This window comes from Cavia porcellus, unplaced genomic scaffold (genome assembly GCF_034190915.1).
Source record: "Cavia porcellus strain 051 isolate PalLab524CR breed Dunkin Hartley unplaced genomic scaffold, mCavPor4.1 scaffold_9, whole genome shotgun sequence".
In the NCBI taxonomy this organism is placed as follows: Eukaryota; Metazoa; Chordata; class Mammalia; order Rodentia; family Caviidae; genus Cavia; species Cavia porcellus.
This window is the reverse complement of record NW_026947492.1, coordinates 6,113,815-6,132,649: the sequence shown is the minus strand read 5'-3', so window position 1 is coordinate 6,132,649 and position 18,835 is coordinate 6,113,815. Positions and strand designations below refer to the sequence as shown.

General features: G+C 43.4%; 1 protein-coding gene across 1 annotated transcript in view; it reads left to right on the top strand.

Moving 5' to 3' along the window:
* Zw10 (zw10 kinetochore protein) overlaps window positions 1-10,286 on the top strand; it is a 44,009-nt gene extending 33,723 nt beyond the window's left edge. Inside the window, exons 12-16 of the mRNA XM_003472820.5 lie at window positions 847-1,019; window positions 2,023-2,153; window positions 3,548-3,679; window positions 4,533-4,735; window positions 8,959-10,286. Coding sequence (XP_003472868.2) covers window positions 847-1,019; window positions 2,023-2,153; window positions 3,548-3,679; window positions 4,533-4,735; window positions 8,959-9,079 — 760 coding nt within the window. The 3' untranslated portion in view covers window positions 9,080-10,286. The remainder of the gene's footprint in view (window positions 1-846; window positions 1,020-2,022; window positions 2,154-3,547; window positions 3,680-4,532; window positions 4,736-8,958) is intronic.
* Window positions 10,287-18,835: the final 8,549 nt, after the last annotated feature.

Sequence of the window (18,835 nt, the reverse complement as noted above, 5' to 3'; positions counted from 1 at the left end):
CTCCCTCCACAGTCTGCAAGTGGTGAGCAGTGATTTTTTTTTTCCTTTTTTGGTGGTACCAGGGATTGAACTTGCAACCTCACGCTTGCCAGACAGGCGTTTGCCCAGTGAGCAGTGATTTTTAAATCTTGGGTGAAAGTTAAAATCATTAGGGAGTATGTAAGGGAGTATATTTTCAGAGGTTGTGATTTAATTTGCTTGGGGTAAAATCTAAACATCTGTATATTTTAAAATTCCTAGTATAACTCTAACCTGTAATTAGCTTTGAAAGTTAGTGAATTAGAAAATAGATAAATGCTTTTATATAAATAAAATAGGAATTTGGAAGCTGGGTGTGGTAGTGCACACCTGTAATTCCAGCATGTGGGAGGCTGAGGCAAGAGGATTGCTGAGAGTCTGAGGCCAGCCTGGGCTACAAAGTGAGGTCAAGGCCAGCCAGAACTGCACAGTGAAACCCTGTCTCAAAAAGACAAAAAAAAAAAAAAAAAAAAAAAAAGAAAGAAAGGAAAAAAAGGGCTTTGGAGAAAGTGGAAATAAACTTGTATTTCTACAGATTTTAGAATTAAATTTCAAAGGTATCATGTACAGCTCTGCTAGGTTTCTGGTACAGAGAGTAGAGTCAGGTAGATTCTCCTGGTCTTTCCTTTTGGTTAGTTCTCAGGGTGCAGTCAGAAGATCTCAGCTGGAGGGTATGGACATGAGGAAGCTCATCTTGCAATGTGCAGCATTTGTAAAGTAGACAGTCACTAAGTCCTCCTGACGTCGTGACCCTGGCGGAGCAGTGGTGTTTCACTGGCCTTGACTTCAGTAATAGGTGGCTTCTGTCTCCCCTCTCCTCCGGCCTAGGGAGAATCTGCAGAAACTGCCCCAGTTGGCCGCCATCCACCACAACAACTGCATGTACATTGCTCACCACTTGCTGACCCTTGGGCACCAGTTCAGGTTACGTCTGGCGCCCATTCTGTGTGACGGCGGCACTGCTACCTTTGTGGACCTTATACCTGGCTTCAGAAGACTCGGTAACGATATCTTAAATTTAGGAAAACGTGAGCACACAGCTTCTCAGCCTGGTGTCTGTGTAGTTTGTAAATGAGGTGGTTAGAAGTTACGTGGTGGTCCTGATCTGCGCTGGAAAGTGGAAGGCCGTGTAATTTACAAATATCTCTAGTTACTTAATTTTATGTTATTTTTTGGTACCAGGAATCAAACTCAGGGCTTTGTGCTTGCCGGGCAGGGGCTGTGCTGCTGAGCTGTATCCCCGGCCCTCTAGTTACTTAATTGTATAAAATGAATATAGTCTGTGAAAGCACTGTTTTCCTTGTGATGTAACTTCACAGTATGTTAGCATTCCAGACTTCATCGTTGGTATATATTGCAGTCACCACATCAGAACTGTATTAGTAGAATGATACATAATAAGATTTATATTGGGAAAGTTCTGTTGTTGGTAAGAATGCATTAGTGTTAGAGGTTATTTTTGTGCAGAAACCCTAAGACAGTTATATCCCTTGCATCTGCCTTAGTTTTATTTGGGTCAATTAAAAATTAAAAGCATTGAAATATGAATTAAATGAATGTTTACAGTGATAGCCTGAGAAAAACAGAGAATATGTGTGGTCAATTTTTTTTATTCTTGATTTTGCTCTTCAATACTGTAAATGCAAACGGACAATAAAGTCTTTCTGTTCTGAGAACTGAACTCATGACCTCAGGCGTAGCAGGCTGGTGCTGTGCTGTCAGCTCTGTCCCCAGTGCCTGTAACTTTTCATTTCAGTGGTTTTTCTTAGCTGACTCGGACTGCAGACAAACCACTGGGAAAGGTTTGTCTGTTACCCTGAGAATCGGGTTGGAAGGCCCAGCCAGCTCCGTGCATTAGAAGTGATTCCTTTTAGCAGCCTTCAGGCAGCTTTATATCCTCTGGCACTTTTCTTCGGAAAGGCAGAACAGATACATGGTATATGTTTACTTTCCTCTTCTACTCTGAACAGCTTTTAGAATGTTTAATTTTGTTTTCCGTTACAGGGACAGAATGTTTTTTGGCGCAGATGCGGGCACAGAAAAGTGAACTTCTGGAGAGATTATCAAGCGCCAGGAATTTTTCAAACATGGATGATGAAGAGAATTATTCTGCAGCAAGTAAAGCAGTTCGGCAGGTGGGGCTGCGGCTGGCACTGAAGTTTGTGTAGGATGGCTGCTTGCTGTTTGTGTGGGTGGTGGTGTAGGAAAGCGGCCAGCATCCCCAGTCTGCTCCTCATAACCTCTGGAAAGCCTGGGTGCTTCTCTAGTCCGTCTGGGAACTTCAGCCAGCCCCACCAGGGCTGCAGGAAGCTCTCCTTTCATAGACCTAGTAATGTGGCTGGTCAGGCTGTTACAAAAAGGTGTTGACTTACGTACCGTATTTGGTAAATCTATTTCTGGTGAGTTTTATCTCATTCACTTGATTTTTTTGGTTAGCACAATTCCTTACTTTGGATACTAATTTTTCTTACCAGACATGGTTTCCAGTTTGTTTTTCATTCTACAGGTAGCAGTTTTTAGTCTTTTTTTTTTAGAGCAAGGTTACCTTTACAGCAAAACTGAGAGGAAGATAAAGATGAGTCCCATATGGCCCCTCCCCTACCTACGCATAACCTACTTTATTATCAACATCATCTGCCACAGTGACAGCTTTGTTTTTTTTTTTTTTTTTTTTTATTTAAGAGGAAAAAGAGAAAAACACAAAACAAACCAAAGCGGTGTAAGGGTACACGTAATACAGGACTACAAAAAACAAAACAAAACAAAACAAACAAAACAAACAAACAAAAAAAAACATAACAGTAAGAAATCACCTGTTAGTAGATTACATATTATCATCTTGAAAATAGTTCCTCAAATCACAGTATCAAAGAATACAAGGTGGACATTCAAACAGGGAGACTGCAAACAGCTGTGTTCAATGATCCAAAAACATTGATATAGTCAGCTATTTAACACCCCTAAACACACTTGCTGTTATATCCGTTAGAGCTTTTTCTTTTTTTTTTTTTTTCCCCTCTCTTTTTTACAACAAAATTTACACATTTTGGATTTTATTACTCCTTAGTGCTTATTACTTTAGTGACAGCTTTGTTATAATCGATGGGCCCACGTTGACACATCAGTCACCCAGAGTACGTTAGGGCTCACTTCTGTGTTGTGCATTCTGTAGGGTTAGTTGCCATGCGTCTACCACTGTGGGATCAGTATCCTCGCTGCTCTGAGTGTGCTCTGTATTCTTCTGTTCATTTCTCCCTAGCATGGGAAATCTAAAATAGAGCATTTCAACCATGTTTCCCTCACTTAAATGATTTATCTTTTCTTGCAGTTCTCTTATCCTCAGGGTAAGTCTGTATCATCTACCGTGGATACCATTAAAAGTTAAACATTCAAAAAGCAAGTGTCCTTGATTACCTCACTTTTGCATAGCTCGTCTTTCCGCATATACACAGCAAGTGAGTGAGGTAACCCTGGAAACAGGAGTCGCAGCAGTCTCTCTTCTCTGTGAATAGCTGTGTTCTCCTCACAGGTGCTACACCAACTGAAGAGGCTTGGAATTGTATGGCAGGACGTCCTGCCAGTGAACATATATTGCAAAGCTATGGGAACTTTACTAAATACAGCGGTTTCTGAGATCATTGGCAGAATCACTGCCCTTGAGGTAAGAGTCCTAGACTCTCATACGATCTGATGCCTCACGACTGAGAGTTGAAATGTAGCTGGGTGTGGTGGTGCATCCCGGGGGCCTGAGGCAGGATTGCTGTTCCAGGCCAGCCTGGGCTACGTGGTGAGACCCTGTCCAAAAGATGAGAGTGAAAACAAAAATTTGAGGTACAGTCCTTATCCTGGGTTGTGACTTTATTAAGGCAGTGAAGTCTCATTTTTAAACAACACATAGTTAGAAGAAATTGTTCATATTTCCTGTCTAACTCATGGTCTAATAATTTTCAATTTTGCCTTAATTCTGTTTTGCTGGAGACTTGCTAATCTCTCTCAGCCCTAGACAAACAAGTAGGATTGTTCTTCTTATTCTGCCATCTATAAATTATGGATGAGGAAATTGAGAACTGAACAGTGGCCCGAGTCTTCATACCATGTTGTGTAGTGTGAAGTTGTTTGGGTTGCACATCCACTAAATAATTTGGTAAAATGAGTACAGTCTATGCAGGTGCCCCTTGGATACCTGCAGACCCTACTTGATGCTTTTAAGGCGTAGATTGAAAGAATCCTGATGTGGAGCAGCATCTGCTTTGCAGCAGGTGTTGCCACCGTAGGGAGCAATGGACTCTTTATCAGAGGCAAACTAAATTGCCATCTATGGAAACCTATTTTGTGTCATTCTAGCTTTAGGAGTAGTATTTCAGAGCCCCGATGGAATAGGCAGGTACCCTAAATTAATTGGAAAACGTGCTGTCATAGCTCATCTACTTGATTAACCTGAGCCGAGAGGTACCCGTTCCCAGCTACCAAGTGGGCCCAATTCTGTTCTGTTGTCTTCCATTCTGCAAAACTAGGACATCTCTACTGAGGATGGTGACAGATTGTATTCCTTATGCAAGACAGTGATGGATGAAGGACCTCAAGTATTTGCTCCTCTGTCTGAGGAAAACAAGAACAAGCAGTATCAGAAAGCAGTTCCAGTCTACGTACCCAAATGGATGCCTTTCAGAGAACTGATGGTGATGCTGCAAGCGAGCTTGCAAGAAATCGGAGATCGGTGCGTGAAGCCCCTCTGCAGAGCTGTGTACCTCTTCAGCAGCCACGGAAGGCTAATGGTGCCGCTGGAGCAGCGTTGGTTGTTAGTGTTACTCAGGGAGCGACTTCCTACAGAGGAGGGATAGCTGGGGCCGTTTTGTAGTCCATTACAGTGTAACTTTTGTTACTGCTTTCTCAGTGGATGATACAGACTTCTCACTGATATTTTTTAGATCTTGAACATGTGGTTTTAGCATGCAGTGCACATGATCTAGCATTTATAATAAGTACATTTGCATGGAAATCGTTGCTAACTTAAACCAGTAGTGAATGCATTTTAAAGGTGACTTTGGTGTCTTGTCAGAGAAGCAACTTATATCTTTCTTTAATGTTCAGCATCACAAGACTTTCTGAAGGTAGTTTTTCTGTAGAGGACAGTGGTTTGAGAAGCTAAGTATGCACTTAGGAAAGATTCTTTTCCTGAATGTGCTGGGTGATATTTTCGTCTAATGCTGTCACTTAGTACCACTATGCACCATGTGCTCCATCATATCACAACGTGTGGAGGTCACTAGTGTGCGTAAGACGGAATAGAGGCGGGTTACTTTTACGTCCACTGGTACTTTTGTATTGTGAGTGAGGCTGTCTGCCTCTTGTTCCCTGTGGGGTCCTTAAGATCTGTCTCCATCTCTGTAGCTAGTTGTCTCTTTTGCTTTTAGTTAGTGTACAGCAGATGAATTATATTAGATCAGTCATCCTAGATATTTCTAAGTTGTTTACAACACGTACTGTCCAGTCTAAAACAATGTAAAGCCAGGAGTGGTGGTGCATGCCTCTAACCCTACCACTCAGGAGGCTGAGACAGGAGGATTGACACAGTTTGAGGCCACTGGTGCTACATAGTGAGTTCAAGGCCACCCCTAACTATGTAGTGTCTCAAAAACCAAACCAAACCAGAACAAACCAGACCAACACAAAACCCAATGTAAATGAAACTTCTACCTGAAAAGAAAATTACATCAAACTATCTTTATAGTTAATACGGAGTTTTGATTTGTTATAAATAAATAAATCCTTAGTAGGTAAAAGATGTCTCCAATATGCTTCAGAGATCAGTAGGTGGACATTTTATATCTGCCATTAATGAGACTTCTTGCAGGTCAGGGGAAATGCTGCATGCCTGTGATCCCAGAGAGTAAGGAGGCTGAAATAGGAGGGTCACAAATTTTAGGCCACCTTGGGCAAGTTAGCAAGCCTGTCTCAGAATAGACGGGACTGAGGTTGTAGCTCAGTGATTCAGTGCCCTGAGTTCACCCCCTCGCACCACAAAATAAAAGTAGGGGCTTCTAACACTGAGGGAGGCTGAGGCAGGGGGATTGCAAGTTTGGGTGCTGTCTGGACAGCCTAGGGAGACCTTGTCTCCAGCGGGGTGAGAAGGCAGCTCCGTGGTGGTGTGCCCTTGGCTTCCATTCTGTTCCTGGAAAAAGGTTAACAACCAAGGGAGAGCATTTTTACACCAGAGACAATATGATGTTTACACATGCAAGTGAATTCATTTCACTTACGAATATAGTCTCCAAAGCCTCAAGTTTATACGTCTTTGTAGCTGAGTAGTACTCCAGTGCATGAAAAGATCTTTTTTATGTGGTTGATGGGCACTTGGGTTGTTTCCAAGATCTGGCTATATATCACTGTGGTATGATGTTTTCGGTTCTGGGAATATGCCCAGAAGAGGAATAGCTGGGTTGAATGGCACCTCTAATCCTAGTTTTTTGAGCATTTTCCACACTGATTTCCACAGTGGTTGTACCAGTCTACAATCCCACCAACAACGGAGAAAAAAATGGACACCTTTTTTTTTTTTTAAGAGTAGAACTATTTATTGAGAAAGACGGCTTCTGTCTGAGAGGGAGACCGAAGGGGTCCCGAGTGGTGCCCCAGGAGAGCTCCTTTTTCCCCACAGTCCTTCCTGCATTTGTTACTGGTTGATTTCCTGATACTGGTCATTCTTTCTGAGAATGGAATTTTGTTTTAATTTACATTTCTCAAATGACCAATATATAGAACATTTTTCCATATATTTATTTGCCATTTTTATTTCTTTGTCTGAGAACCGTGTATTCATCTCAGATGCCCATTTTTGGAGGTTTTTTGGATTGATTTTTTTCAGTTCATTATGTATTCTAGACAGAAGTCCTTTGTCTGAGGGACAGTTGGGTAAAGTTTTTCCCATTCTGTGGGTGGCCTTTTCACTTTTGGTGGTTTCTTCGGATGTGCAGAAACTTTTTAGTGAGATGAGACCCCGGCTGTTGATTCTGTGCAGTGCCTCCGTGCAGTTTGGTTCCGTTCGTGGTGAAGAGCGAACATTTTCTTCACCAGAGCACCCTAGTCACGTGTAACTTAGTTATTTTAAAGTTACCAGATACGCATATGAAGGAGCGCAGTGTATATAACATATTCATAGGTTAAGAAGAATGGTTCTGTAGCTATTCTCTAATTTAGGGAAAAAATATAAGCTACCTTCCAAGTACGCAGTGTGTCCTCTGAAGGCTTCACGTCAGAGGGCTGGTTTTCTTGAATTCCCTTATTTCCTCGCCTTTCTTTATAGTTTTCTGTTTACTCACACTCTTTTCTGTTGTCATTCTGAGACAGGGTCTCACGAGGCAGCCCAGGCTGCCCTCACAGTTATTTTTCTGCCTCTGATTTGCAAGTGCTGGGATTACCGACCTCCAGGACTGTGCCCCAGCCACACATACTCTTTGATTCTGTCTTCTCACTTAATGCTTTATTCTAATTTTTATTTGTTCAGAGAATTTTCTTTATTAATACATAATGCGTATATTCCTTGTGAGGAGTTGGCACCTGTGCGTGGCGTATTTTAATTCCTTTTTTATCCCCTTTTGTTCCCTCCCTTGTCCCTACCGCCATCTCTCGATTCCTTTCCCCTTTGAAAAAGAGCTGTCTCCCTTCTTTCTGTTATCTATCTTTAATTTTGCTCTTTGTACACATAGTCCTTTTTTTTGGGTTATTTTGAGGTAGGGTTTCAGTGTGCAGCTTAGGCTGGCCTTGAGCTTGCAGTGATCCTTCTGCCTCAGCCTTCTGAGTTGTAGAGTTGCAGGCCTGCACTGCATACCTGGCCAGGACACACAGTGTTAATACAAAGTTTGGACTTGGCCTGTTCTTAACTATGTGTGATTGGAGTCCTCTTAACTTACTTCTTTTGGTTTTGTTTTTTCGGTATTGGGACTCGAACTCAGGCCTCGTGCTTGCCTGGCAGGGGCTGGGCCGCTGAGCTGTATCCCCTGCCCTGTCTGCTACTTTCGTTGCACAGTGTAGTTTGGAAGTGGATTCCTGGGGTTTGTGTGCTGCACGCCGTTGTACAAATATCTCATAGTTCATTTGTTCCCTTTACATTTCACCAGTGTTTGCGATTTTCAGGCTCGATAATCCAGTTAGTGTAAAATGACAGCTTGTTGTCATTTTAATTTGCATTTACCTGAATTCTGGTAGGACTGGGCAGCTCTTCCGTCATCTGTGTTTCTTGTCCTGTAAATGCCTGTTCACATCTTTTCCCCCTTCGTTCTGCGGAGGTTGGTTCTTGGTAGTACTTTATATACTTACATTTTGTTTTATTTATTTATGTTTTGGTACCGGGGATCAAACTCACGACCTTGTGCTTGCCAGGCAGGCACTTGTGCCGCTGAGCTAAACCCCCAGCTGTGTTTTAGTTTTTGTATTGTTCATGATACTTTGTGTATTTTTAATACCAATCCTTTTTCAGTTAAAATTTATTGTCTGTGGTTTACTTTTTAAATTTTTTTTATTTTTATGGTACCAGGGATCAAACTCACGACCTTATGCTTCTTAGCCTGGTGCTTATACCACTGAGCTAAATCCCTAGTCCTGTGGTTTACTGTTCATAAAGTAGCTATGGAGACCAAGGCATGGGAGGGATATGGTCATCGCTACCCTATTCACAGAGACCTTGAGTGCAGGACACGGGAGCAGGCTAACCTTCCTCTCCTGCTCTTTGCCTCTGGCTGTGCTGATACCGGATGCAGCCAGTGAGCTGAGAGATCTGAGATATTGACGGGCAGATCTGTAGAGAAGGGTACCTAAGGTTTACTGTGTTTGTATTTAAAAGAAGCATTTGGTTCAACTAAGAAATGTACACATCTTTCTTGTAATTCAGAGACACAATGGGAAATAGGACTCTATAATTTGTTTGTTTGTTTGTTTTTACAGATGGGCAGATGGAAAAGGGCCTCTGGCAACTGCCTTCTCTTCCAGTGAAGTAAAAGCTTTAATTCGTGCCTTATTCCAGAACACAGAAAGAAGAGCGGCTGCCATTGCTAAGATTAAATAATTCATTTTCCTGAGAAAAACTGTGTTTTGATTCTGTGGATTCCTCCTGTTGTGTAATTATGCCCGTAAGACTTTCTGGAAGTTTGGCTTTATGTAAAGACACCTCACCTCCTGGCCCGCGTGCGGCCCTGTTGTGGGATGGGATAGTGGGATGAGATCGCAAGGAAGAACCTCAGTTCACTGACTCTCAGCCGCCTGCCTTTGATAATTACCAAACTGTGATTCCCAGTGCAAAAACAACACATGCACGCATGCACATGTGCGCACACCCATATACACACACAGAAAAAGGAACTAGGACAGGAGTATTTTATGCTGCTTCCTGGCCCTCTGGAAACTACATACGTTATAATTTTAGGTCCTGGCTTTGGATTAAGGAATCCAAGAGATCCTAAGAGGGCAAATACTTCATGAGATTTGCTGAGAGAGTGTCTATGATCATTATATTTGGTCTTGCAAGAGTTAGGGCTAATTCCTGTAGTATTTCCAGTGACTAATGTATTTCAGAGTTAAAGGTATCTTTAAAAATGTGGGAATTTCAGCAAAGAGAGAGAACAGGTTGTCCTACCCATGCTTTTCTTTCTGTTGTCATCTGTGACCCACACAGAGCACTCCCTGACTTGTCATGTGCGTTCTTTGTAGCATGACCTAATAATAACTTTCTGAGAATTCCTAGGTGTCTTATAACTCTATGTTTTGGGGACTTTCTGCTGTTTCAGCTATGTTTAATTTTTTGGACTGGAATTTCCCCAGTTGTTTCCATACCCTATCAGATGTAAGGTTTTAAATTACCCATGTTCTGGGGCTGGAGATTTAGCTCAGCGGCATAAGCGCCTGCCTTGCAAGCAGGCAGTCGTGCGTTCGATCCCTGGTACTGATAAAAAGGAAAAAGACCAAAAAAAAATTTTTTTTTACCCATGTTCCTGTACAGTATGTATGCCATAAACTACTAATATTGGGCCTTACAGCCTGATCCTTTGTTTGGTGGACAAACCTTATTCTTTAGCTCAACTTTCTGTGTATTTAAATCTTTGCAGCCATTGGAGGTCACATTATGTTATCTTGAACCTGTCTAGGACTTTAGATTGTATGTCTTTTTACTGTGTTATAGTTTCTCCTCCTGAAAGAGGGCAGAGAATGTGATTGGTTTTTTTCCTTGATTCTTTTTAAAATATATTTTTATTGGTGCATATTGCTTTTTCAAAATATTGGGTTTCAGTGTTGTGTTTTCATACATACATCAACATTATGTGCGCCCTGTTACTCTTACACCCCTCTCCTCCGTCCCCCGTCCCTTCTTCTCAGTCTAAGGGGTGAGCTTTATGTCCTTCTGAAGCACCTGCCGACAGGAGGGTTTCCAGTGTAGTGGGCGGGCTTGATTATTCCTCAGTCTTCCAATCGCTGGTCCTGTAACAAATCATCTTCCTGTCTTCGCCCTCTTTTTTTTTTAATTGGTACTGGGGATCAAACTCATGACTGCCTGCTTGCAAGGCAGGTGCTTATGCCGCTGAGCTAAATCCCCAGCCCCGCCCTCTTGTTCTTAGTTCTGATTTAACCCTTTCAATCAGGTCATTCTGGTTGCTTAGTCTTTCTTTTCCTATGTCGGGTCATAGAAAAACTAAGAAGGAACCTAGTTTTCATCTTATAAGGAAATTCAGCTGGGTTAATGACAAGCTGTCTGGCTCTGCATGTCCTAATGAAGAACCCACAGAGAAAAAACCATTCTGAGCCAGCTTTAGTGTTTTGAGAACAAAGAAGTGGGCTTTCTTAAGGCGGAGGAAGGGGCCATATTACAGTATCTGATTGAAAGTTCTCACCATTTCTGGTAGCATTCGTTTCTCAGCAATCGAGAGACTGGGGAGCTAAGGGCAGAGCTGACATACATGCATTACAGGGCTGTTACACAGAGCAGCAGATTTCTTTTGTTCATAGAAGCTCTTCTTGTTGCTATTTGGGGCTGGGATCTCGTACTGAAAAGCATGCTCTTCACTTCTTCCCTCCCCTAGTAACACAGATAAACTGTTAGAGTTCTCGGGCTGTGTGGGCTCAATCTTAGGAGACTGCCCCAATGAGCATAGTGTGTGAGCCAGGGCACACAGAGCAGTCCGACTTCATTGTCTTCCCTGTGCGAGGAATTGCTAGGCAGGGATGAAGGAGATCCTCCCACTGAACCTGTGGGCCTTGGGCCTGGCAGCTGTGAGGCTCTTGGGTGCGCCAGTTCTGACTGGGTGCTCAGACGGGAGCCTTTGAGAAGAGCACGGTGGTTATGGGCGTAAATGAGCCGAAGAGCCTGCTCATTGAGGAGATAGAGCCACGAGCCAAATAGAAGGAACCTCAGCCCAAGGAGCACCCAGAATTACACAGGTGACTGAGGAGTGAAATTCATGAAAGATATCCCAAGTTTGTAATAAAAGAGAAAGTTGTTGAAAAGGTAAGTCTGCCAGCAGTTGAGGTTTGGGTTTGATAGTGGCTCGTGTTTCTCTGGTTTCTCTGTGGGGCAGGCTATGTGGTGGGAGCCTGCCCCTGGACGGTGCTGTGCATCAGTTTCTCTGCAGTGCAGATCCTCCAGATGGCACTGTTCCCTCAGCCTGGCAGCATCGCAGAGCATCCTCTCGGCTGGGAATGGAAGCTGCCGAGTCTCTTTTCCCCTTTTGGCCTTGGTCAGATCTGGAAAGGACAGCTAGACTCTGAACAGTGCGTACACTATAAACTCCAGTGCTTTGCTGAACACTCAGTTGTGAGTAAAACACTTTCTTCCTTTCCCTCCCTCCTTTCTTCCCTTCCTTTTATTTTGGGGAGTGAACCTAGGTTTTTACTAGGCAAGCACTGTCCTACTAAGTGACACCCCAGCCCTTTTAATTTGCTTATTTTGAGATGATAGTATGTTGCTCTCCTGCTTCAGCCTTCTGAAAGCTGGGATTGTAGATATATGTACCGCCATGCTGGGCTCAGTACTTCGTTGGATTCATAGTATTGTTTAAGGAGACATGGATAACCCTTTTACCATGCTTATAAACACTTATCATTTAAGGCAGTAATTCCAAGATTTTGCCTTCTGTAGGTACCAAGTGGTATATACATACATATACACATATATACCCCTAGGGTATTTTTGTGGTTATAAAATACTGGTCCCCGAAAGTCGTTTCTCTAAGCTCCACACTGATACAGATGATTTTGAAGTGTGCATTAATTTCTTTTTTAAAATATTGCTGCCAGATGTGATGGCACATGCCTGTAATCCCAGCACTCAGGAGGCTGAGGCAGGAGGATCACTGCGAGTTCAAGGCCAGCCCAAACTGCAGAGTGAATCCTTGTTTAATAAAAGGAAAATACATATATAAGCCTAAAACTCTTAAAAACTGCAGAATCCCAGTTTTGATAAAATGTCAATTATCATATGATGTAGAGTTGAATTTTAAAGTTGGGAGGAATTTGGTTAAGACGTCTGTGCTATTACAAGCTGTAACTGGAAAGCATTAGATATTTCCAAATCAGGCCTTGAAATCTGCCTAGAGGTTAGGAACAGGGCAGTAATTCTGATGAGCTATGTACAAGTCCCTCACTTCAGAAATCTAATGCCCTGTTTTTGTTTGTTTAGTGCAGGTGAGTAGGATAGGAGTGAAAGGGTCTTAGCTGCTGCTGCTAATGAGGAAGAGACTGTCAGGCCAGAGACACCTGCTGTCGCCTGGCCACAGGCCTCAGACTTTCCACGTTCATTGCACTTACATTTATTGTAAACACAATTAAAAAACAAAAATTCCCTATGTTTTAGTAATTTAAGTTCTGGTGATGACAAATGATAAATGTAAGTAAATATTTGGAAGTAGGAAGTGCTAGGGAAAAGCGGATGAGGATTAGGCATTCTAGAGGGGAGCTCTGTGGGGTGGTGAGTGAGTGCATCTGGGTAAAAGGCCAGCCCTGTGCAGACAGCTGAGACCAGCTCTCGCAGGACCAAGTTAGGCATGTGCCTAGTGAGCTCAGAACAGCAAATGAAACATTAGTAGCTCTAAGAAACCTTAACAAATGGAAACAGAATAGTATGGTGAGTCCTCCTGTGTCCCCCCAGCTTCAACCAGGATCTCAGGGCTCACCTTGCATCACTGTGACCCTTCGCCTAGCTCCCAACCTGTGAACGTACACTGGGTCACAGTGCCAGACAGTAGATTGCAGGCTTGGGGAGCCTGCATTTTGTTTAACGGGAAGGTTTCCTTTGCTATTTTTACCTCTGCTTCCTGGAGCTGCTGGCATCCCTCTCTGTCTTCCCCAATTCCAGCTGTCCACGAAGGCTCAGACTGTACCCACCCCTCCCGTCCCTTATCACTGGGTGTTCATACATGCTTCAAACGCACTTGGCAGCTGACTGGCATTTCCACTTCTCCTTTGTCTCCTTTCCTTTTCCCCAGACACCTGGTACAATGCATCCAGTCCTGCAGTTTCCAGGTATTCAAAAGCCGCACAAAGAATTCCTTTTGCTGATTCTTTCATGAGAAGGATGCCACGTGACTGAAGAAGCAGATTCCCAGGGAACCCTGGAAGACATGGTGACCTCGCAGGCTAGGGCCTCTGTTCTGAGGCTGACTAGGGGCTGCTGTCTGGGATTGGGCTGGTTTCAGGCCAAGCAATCCCTTTCCTGAGACCTGTTGGGGTGAAGTGTTGGGGTGGTGTGGCCCCGGCTGACTTCGGTCTCCCGCTGCCCATATTTTCATTTAAAAAGCTGACTTAAAAGAATATTAATTGTTTTCATTTCCACGAAGAGCTTGTTTAGTAGCTTGCAGTAAGATAAAAACTATAACATTGTATCATTAACTTCGTAATAAACTTCAATACTAAGCTTTTTCCATAAGCTGTGTAAATAGTTTGCCATACTTATATCTACGTTATTGTTCTTCAAAACAAAGTATTAGGGCTTTTGCTCAACATCTATTTAGTACACTGCTCTAGGATTTTTTTTTTTTTTTGTACGGAAGGTTGAACTCATGACCTCATGCTTGCCTGGTAGGCGCTTGTGCACTGAGCTAAATCCCCAGCTGAATCTTTTGTAGAGTTGCTTTTGGCTGCATTGGTCTGAGGTAGCACTAGATATTTTGTCTCCCTTTTGAAAACTAGGGCGCTTGCTCATTTCAAAAGCTGTGTAATATGGTTTTGTGAGTCCCATGGGGTATAATTCCCCGGGTCTACAAATGTTAATTCATTTGAAACCCAGGTTTTTGTTCCCTATCTTTTCTGTTCTCTTAGGCTTGATTTCCCTCTCTACAGCATTTATTCAATCTTTTGTCAGTTGAAGATAATTCTTGATAGGGAATATGAGAGCAAAAAGTGGTGGATCTCTTTAGCTTGTTTTCTGTCATGTTTAAAACAACTCATAGCCGGGCGTGGTGGCGCATACCTGTAATCCCAGCACTCGGGAGGCTGAGGCAGGAGGCTTGTTGTAAGTTCAAGGTCAGCCTGAACTGCATAGCAAGACCCTGTCTCAACAAGATGGGGGGGGGGTTGTTAAAAATAAAACAGCTCCCAATCAACTCCAAGCTGACCTTTTTTCTTTCTTCAAACAGGTCAGAGCCCCTCCTCCCATCAAATCCTTTACAATAGTGTATTTTAAATGACCTTTAATGTGTGCTCTAGGCTTCATGGTACTGATTTTCTACCTTGAGGCCATTCTTAAATATTGCTTACGAATGGCTTGATCTTTTGAGTTTGCTTTATTTTTGTTGTTTTCAGACCTCTTTGCTGGTTTCCATCTGCAGCTGCATTCCTGTTCTTTATTTTCTATTTTATTATAATAGGGTTTTCATTTTGAAAGCCATCTCCTCACTTTTATCCAGCTGTGATGTCTTTTTTTTGAAGTCCATAGCCGTGAGGTCATTGCTGGCATTTTTCTGTGCTCTTAGGATTTCCTAGAGCCTGGGTATGTAGCGAGGCCGTCCAATTTCCTTGGCCTACTGTGAAGTTTCCAGTTGTGTTCTACTTGATGTTCTGGATTAAAATACTTCCCCTCTACGCTTCTTTGCCTTTCTGAAAATCAGTTACTTGCAAGGCATTAAAACACACACACACACACTGGATTTTAGCAGGGTGGGACTTCTAAATTTACAGAAAGCTAAAATCCTAGGGCTGGGGATTTAGCTCAGTGGCATAAGCACCTGCCTTGCAAGCAGGTGGTCGTGAGTTCGATCCCCGGTACCGATAAAAATGAAAAAAAAAAAAAAAAAAAGCTACAATCCTGTACATCTCTTTGTCAACTTTTGTTCATTTTAGAGAAACATCAGCCAGGACTGATGTGTTCTGTTTGGCTGCCCAGTGCTGCAGTACGTGTGTGTGGGCTGTATCCTTCCCATTCTTTTCTGTGTCTCGTCAGCCCAGATGCCCATCTGGTTTACTTTATCAACCTATGAGAATGTAGCCCGAGTCCCTGAGAACTCAATGCAATCTTAACTTTTTGATTTTTGTTTTTTCACTAATTTCTTGCAAAGCAGCAAGAAGGAGAGAGTGATTCACTCAGAGGAGAAGCCACTGTATACGGCGACTTTCTCACTGTCATTTTATGTGAACAGAGTCAATAACAGCAAACACCACTGCTTTTGGATTGGCACCCAAGTTTCTTTAGAAACGAAGGGCTCCAGAGAAGCCTTCGTATTCAGTTTTTTAAAAAGTGTCAACATTAGGAAAGACGGTAGGAGCTGTGAGCCACGTATGTGACACAAAACAGGGAGGAAATCCGGAAGGGAGCCTGTGTGAGCCTTTGTGGATACGAGCTCCGGGCCGCTGGTCCTAAGAGTGTTGCGGGAGGGCAGTGTTAGGCGAGGTTCTGGTACAGGCGGACACATTCATGCGTCAGCCTGAGTTTCACACATGAATGCAAGCTGTGTGGCCCTGGGCCAGTTATTAGTTCTTTCAAGAATTTTCATTAATGTAATGGGAATAAGAACATGACTAGGACTATGAGATAAAGTGAGGGGATCTGTGTCAACAGGACCAGGCAGTGATCACAGAGTTTTCAGTGTTCAGCATTTCAGACCCACTGCCTGCAGTTCAGACTTTGTAACATTAGAACATTCTCTAACTAGTTTCTCCTTTGAAGGCAGAAATGGTGTCTAAGGCTTACGGTGCTGTGGGAGCAGAGAGGCTTAACACAGAGGCGGATGAGAAGGCAGCCCCACCAGTGCAGGGCCAGTGACAGGAGTCCTGATAAGGCAAACAGGAAGTGGATCTCTTCCGGTGTGAGCTGGGGCAGCCCTGGAAGTCACCTGTAAATCCTTTTCCTGGGGAAGCATTTGATTTGGGGTTCCAGAGAGCACCTTCCTTTGGCTGCACGGACATTTGTGTTTATGTGTATGTTAAAAATCCTGTGCTACCCAGAGGCACCAAAGTTACCACCAGGACCCTTTAGCCACCACTGAGGCTCGGACAGTGAGCCTGAAGCACTATCACGTCTGCAGAGCTTCTGAAAGTACTGATCTGCCATCCCCAGGAAGCTGATATCAGCTTATTTAATTCACATGCCAATTCTTTGATAGTTACATTTTCAGCTTTGATAGGGAAAAGCCTTTTCCCTGTCTTTTAAATGGAATAGGCATTTTCCAAAGCAGCCAATTTCCCAATAGGATTTTATTATTTTTATTTTTCTTTTTAGTGAAAAGGCTTTTACATTTGATTTTATGATGATGATTAATATTTTTGTGTAGAGGTAGGAGGGTTTAAGTAACAAGCATTCTTTTTTTTTAAATCAAGTGAAAGAATAATACAAATATAGATGCCGGATTTTCTCAAAATCTGCACAGCTGTATGAGCTCGAAAATGAGATTGTGTGAGGCCAACCCTGGGGTGTGCTGAGGGGACCTGCTGCTCCTGCCCAGGCCCAGCAGGAGAAGGGGCAGAGACGACTCCTGAGCATAAAGCTGAGGTCTGCAGTCAGAAAGACAGGAAACCCTCGGGAATTTTATAGGACGGAAAGAAACGAGAATGGGAGCCTTCACTATAATGTGCGTGGAATTCCATGCAGGGCGTGGCTGTACCAGGCTGAGGTGTATTTCGTGCTTATTTTACAAAAGTCACCCAGTTCCTTACCATCAGTTACTTGGGAGCTGGTCAGAATTTACTTTGACTGTGCCTTGTCACTGAGGGGCCATGGGGAATGTTGATCTGCATAAGTCAGAGATTGTATTTCATGTTTAATCCCAAGATATCCATCCTGTTTTATAGACGAGAAATCATGACACCGGGAGGCCAGGTGTCTTAACTCAGACAGCCAGGGTCCCCACCCAGTCTGTTTGCTTCCAGAACTGGTGCTCTTTTGTTGTTCTCATGAAAAGGCCCCCTTATCCTAAGGGCTTTGCATGTCTCTCATGTCTTCATTTCTGTCTCTCATGTGTCTAGATCTATTAGTTTTTAAGATTGCTGTAACAGAATACCCCAGACTGTGTGACTGAAAAACAGAAATTTATCATTTCAGTTCTGGAGGCTACAAATTCATAATTAAGATGTCTGTAACTTTGGTTCCCTCTAAAGTCTCTGAGGAAAGAACCTTTTGCAGGACTTCTTGGCTTGTGGATGACCTTCTCCCCTTGTCTCTGCCTGGTCTTCCCTCTCAGGATGTCTGTGTTAGTCAGGCTTCTCATCTCTGGGACTCAACACCCAAATACAGCCGTAAGCAGAAGAGGTTTAAGTTGGTTCATGGATTCTGGGGCTTTGGTCCGCGGCTGGATGGCTCTGAAGCAGAGCATCATGCACAGGGACATGGCAGAGCAGAGATGTTGAGTTTATGGCAGTTGGAAAGCAGAGCAGGGTACAGTGCCAGGGAGGAAGGGATAAGGGGCTGGATACAGACTAAAACCATGGCCCTGGGACCCCCCAGACACACCCAGAAGTGTGCCCCACTGACCCCTGGGCAGACCCCAAAGCCAGTGAAGTTGACACGGTACCCTAACCGCCAGGTCCACACTTCAGTTTTCATAAGCTGCACTGTATTAGGGCCCATCATAACAACTTTTAACTAGATAACTTATTTTGATTGACTTGTTTTGTTTTGTTTTTTGAGACAAGGTTTTACTATGTAGTTTAGCCTTGCCTGGAGGTTGGGATTCTCCTGACGCAGCCTCCGAAGTGCTGGGATTACAGGAATGTAGCGTCACATCCGTCTTAACTTGACTACTTCCATAATGACCTTGTCTCCAAATAAAATCACATCTTGAGGTTAGGACTTTAATGTATGAACTGGAGTAGGAGGACACTAATCGATTTAAAATGCCAAACAGGTCTTCTACCAGTCGCTTCTAAAGCATCCAGCAAGCATGCTTTGGACGCTGTGTTTACACCAGTAGGGCCCTTCCTATTTCCTTCTCCTGCCTTTGTCCCTTTATTTAATCTGTGAACAGCAGCTGTGAATATAGTCACCTTCAAAGTGGGCCTGCTCACTGGAGTGAACTTCAGGTCAATAAAGCATTCAGTGGGCTCTAATTTAATTAGCCAAGTTACTGGGACAGCTGTTTCATAACTGACTCATGGCCTGGATGAGAACAGGGATGAAGCGAGCAGAGCTCATGGTGATCCCAGGCCTCCCTGGTGCAGCCCCACACCCTGGGAGCTCTGCTCCTGTTGTGGCAGAAAGGGAGAGGGGAACTGAAGGAGCCTGTGGGGTTCTCTGTCCTGGATGTGTATTTTGAAATCAAAGGCACCAGAGTGCAAGGCAGGGCCTCACGGTTCATTCCCCATCCTCATCTTGCAGCATGTCAACTCAGCTCTTGTGTAACTTAAAATC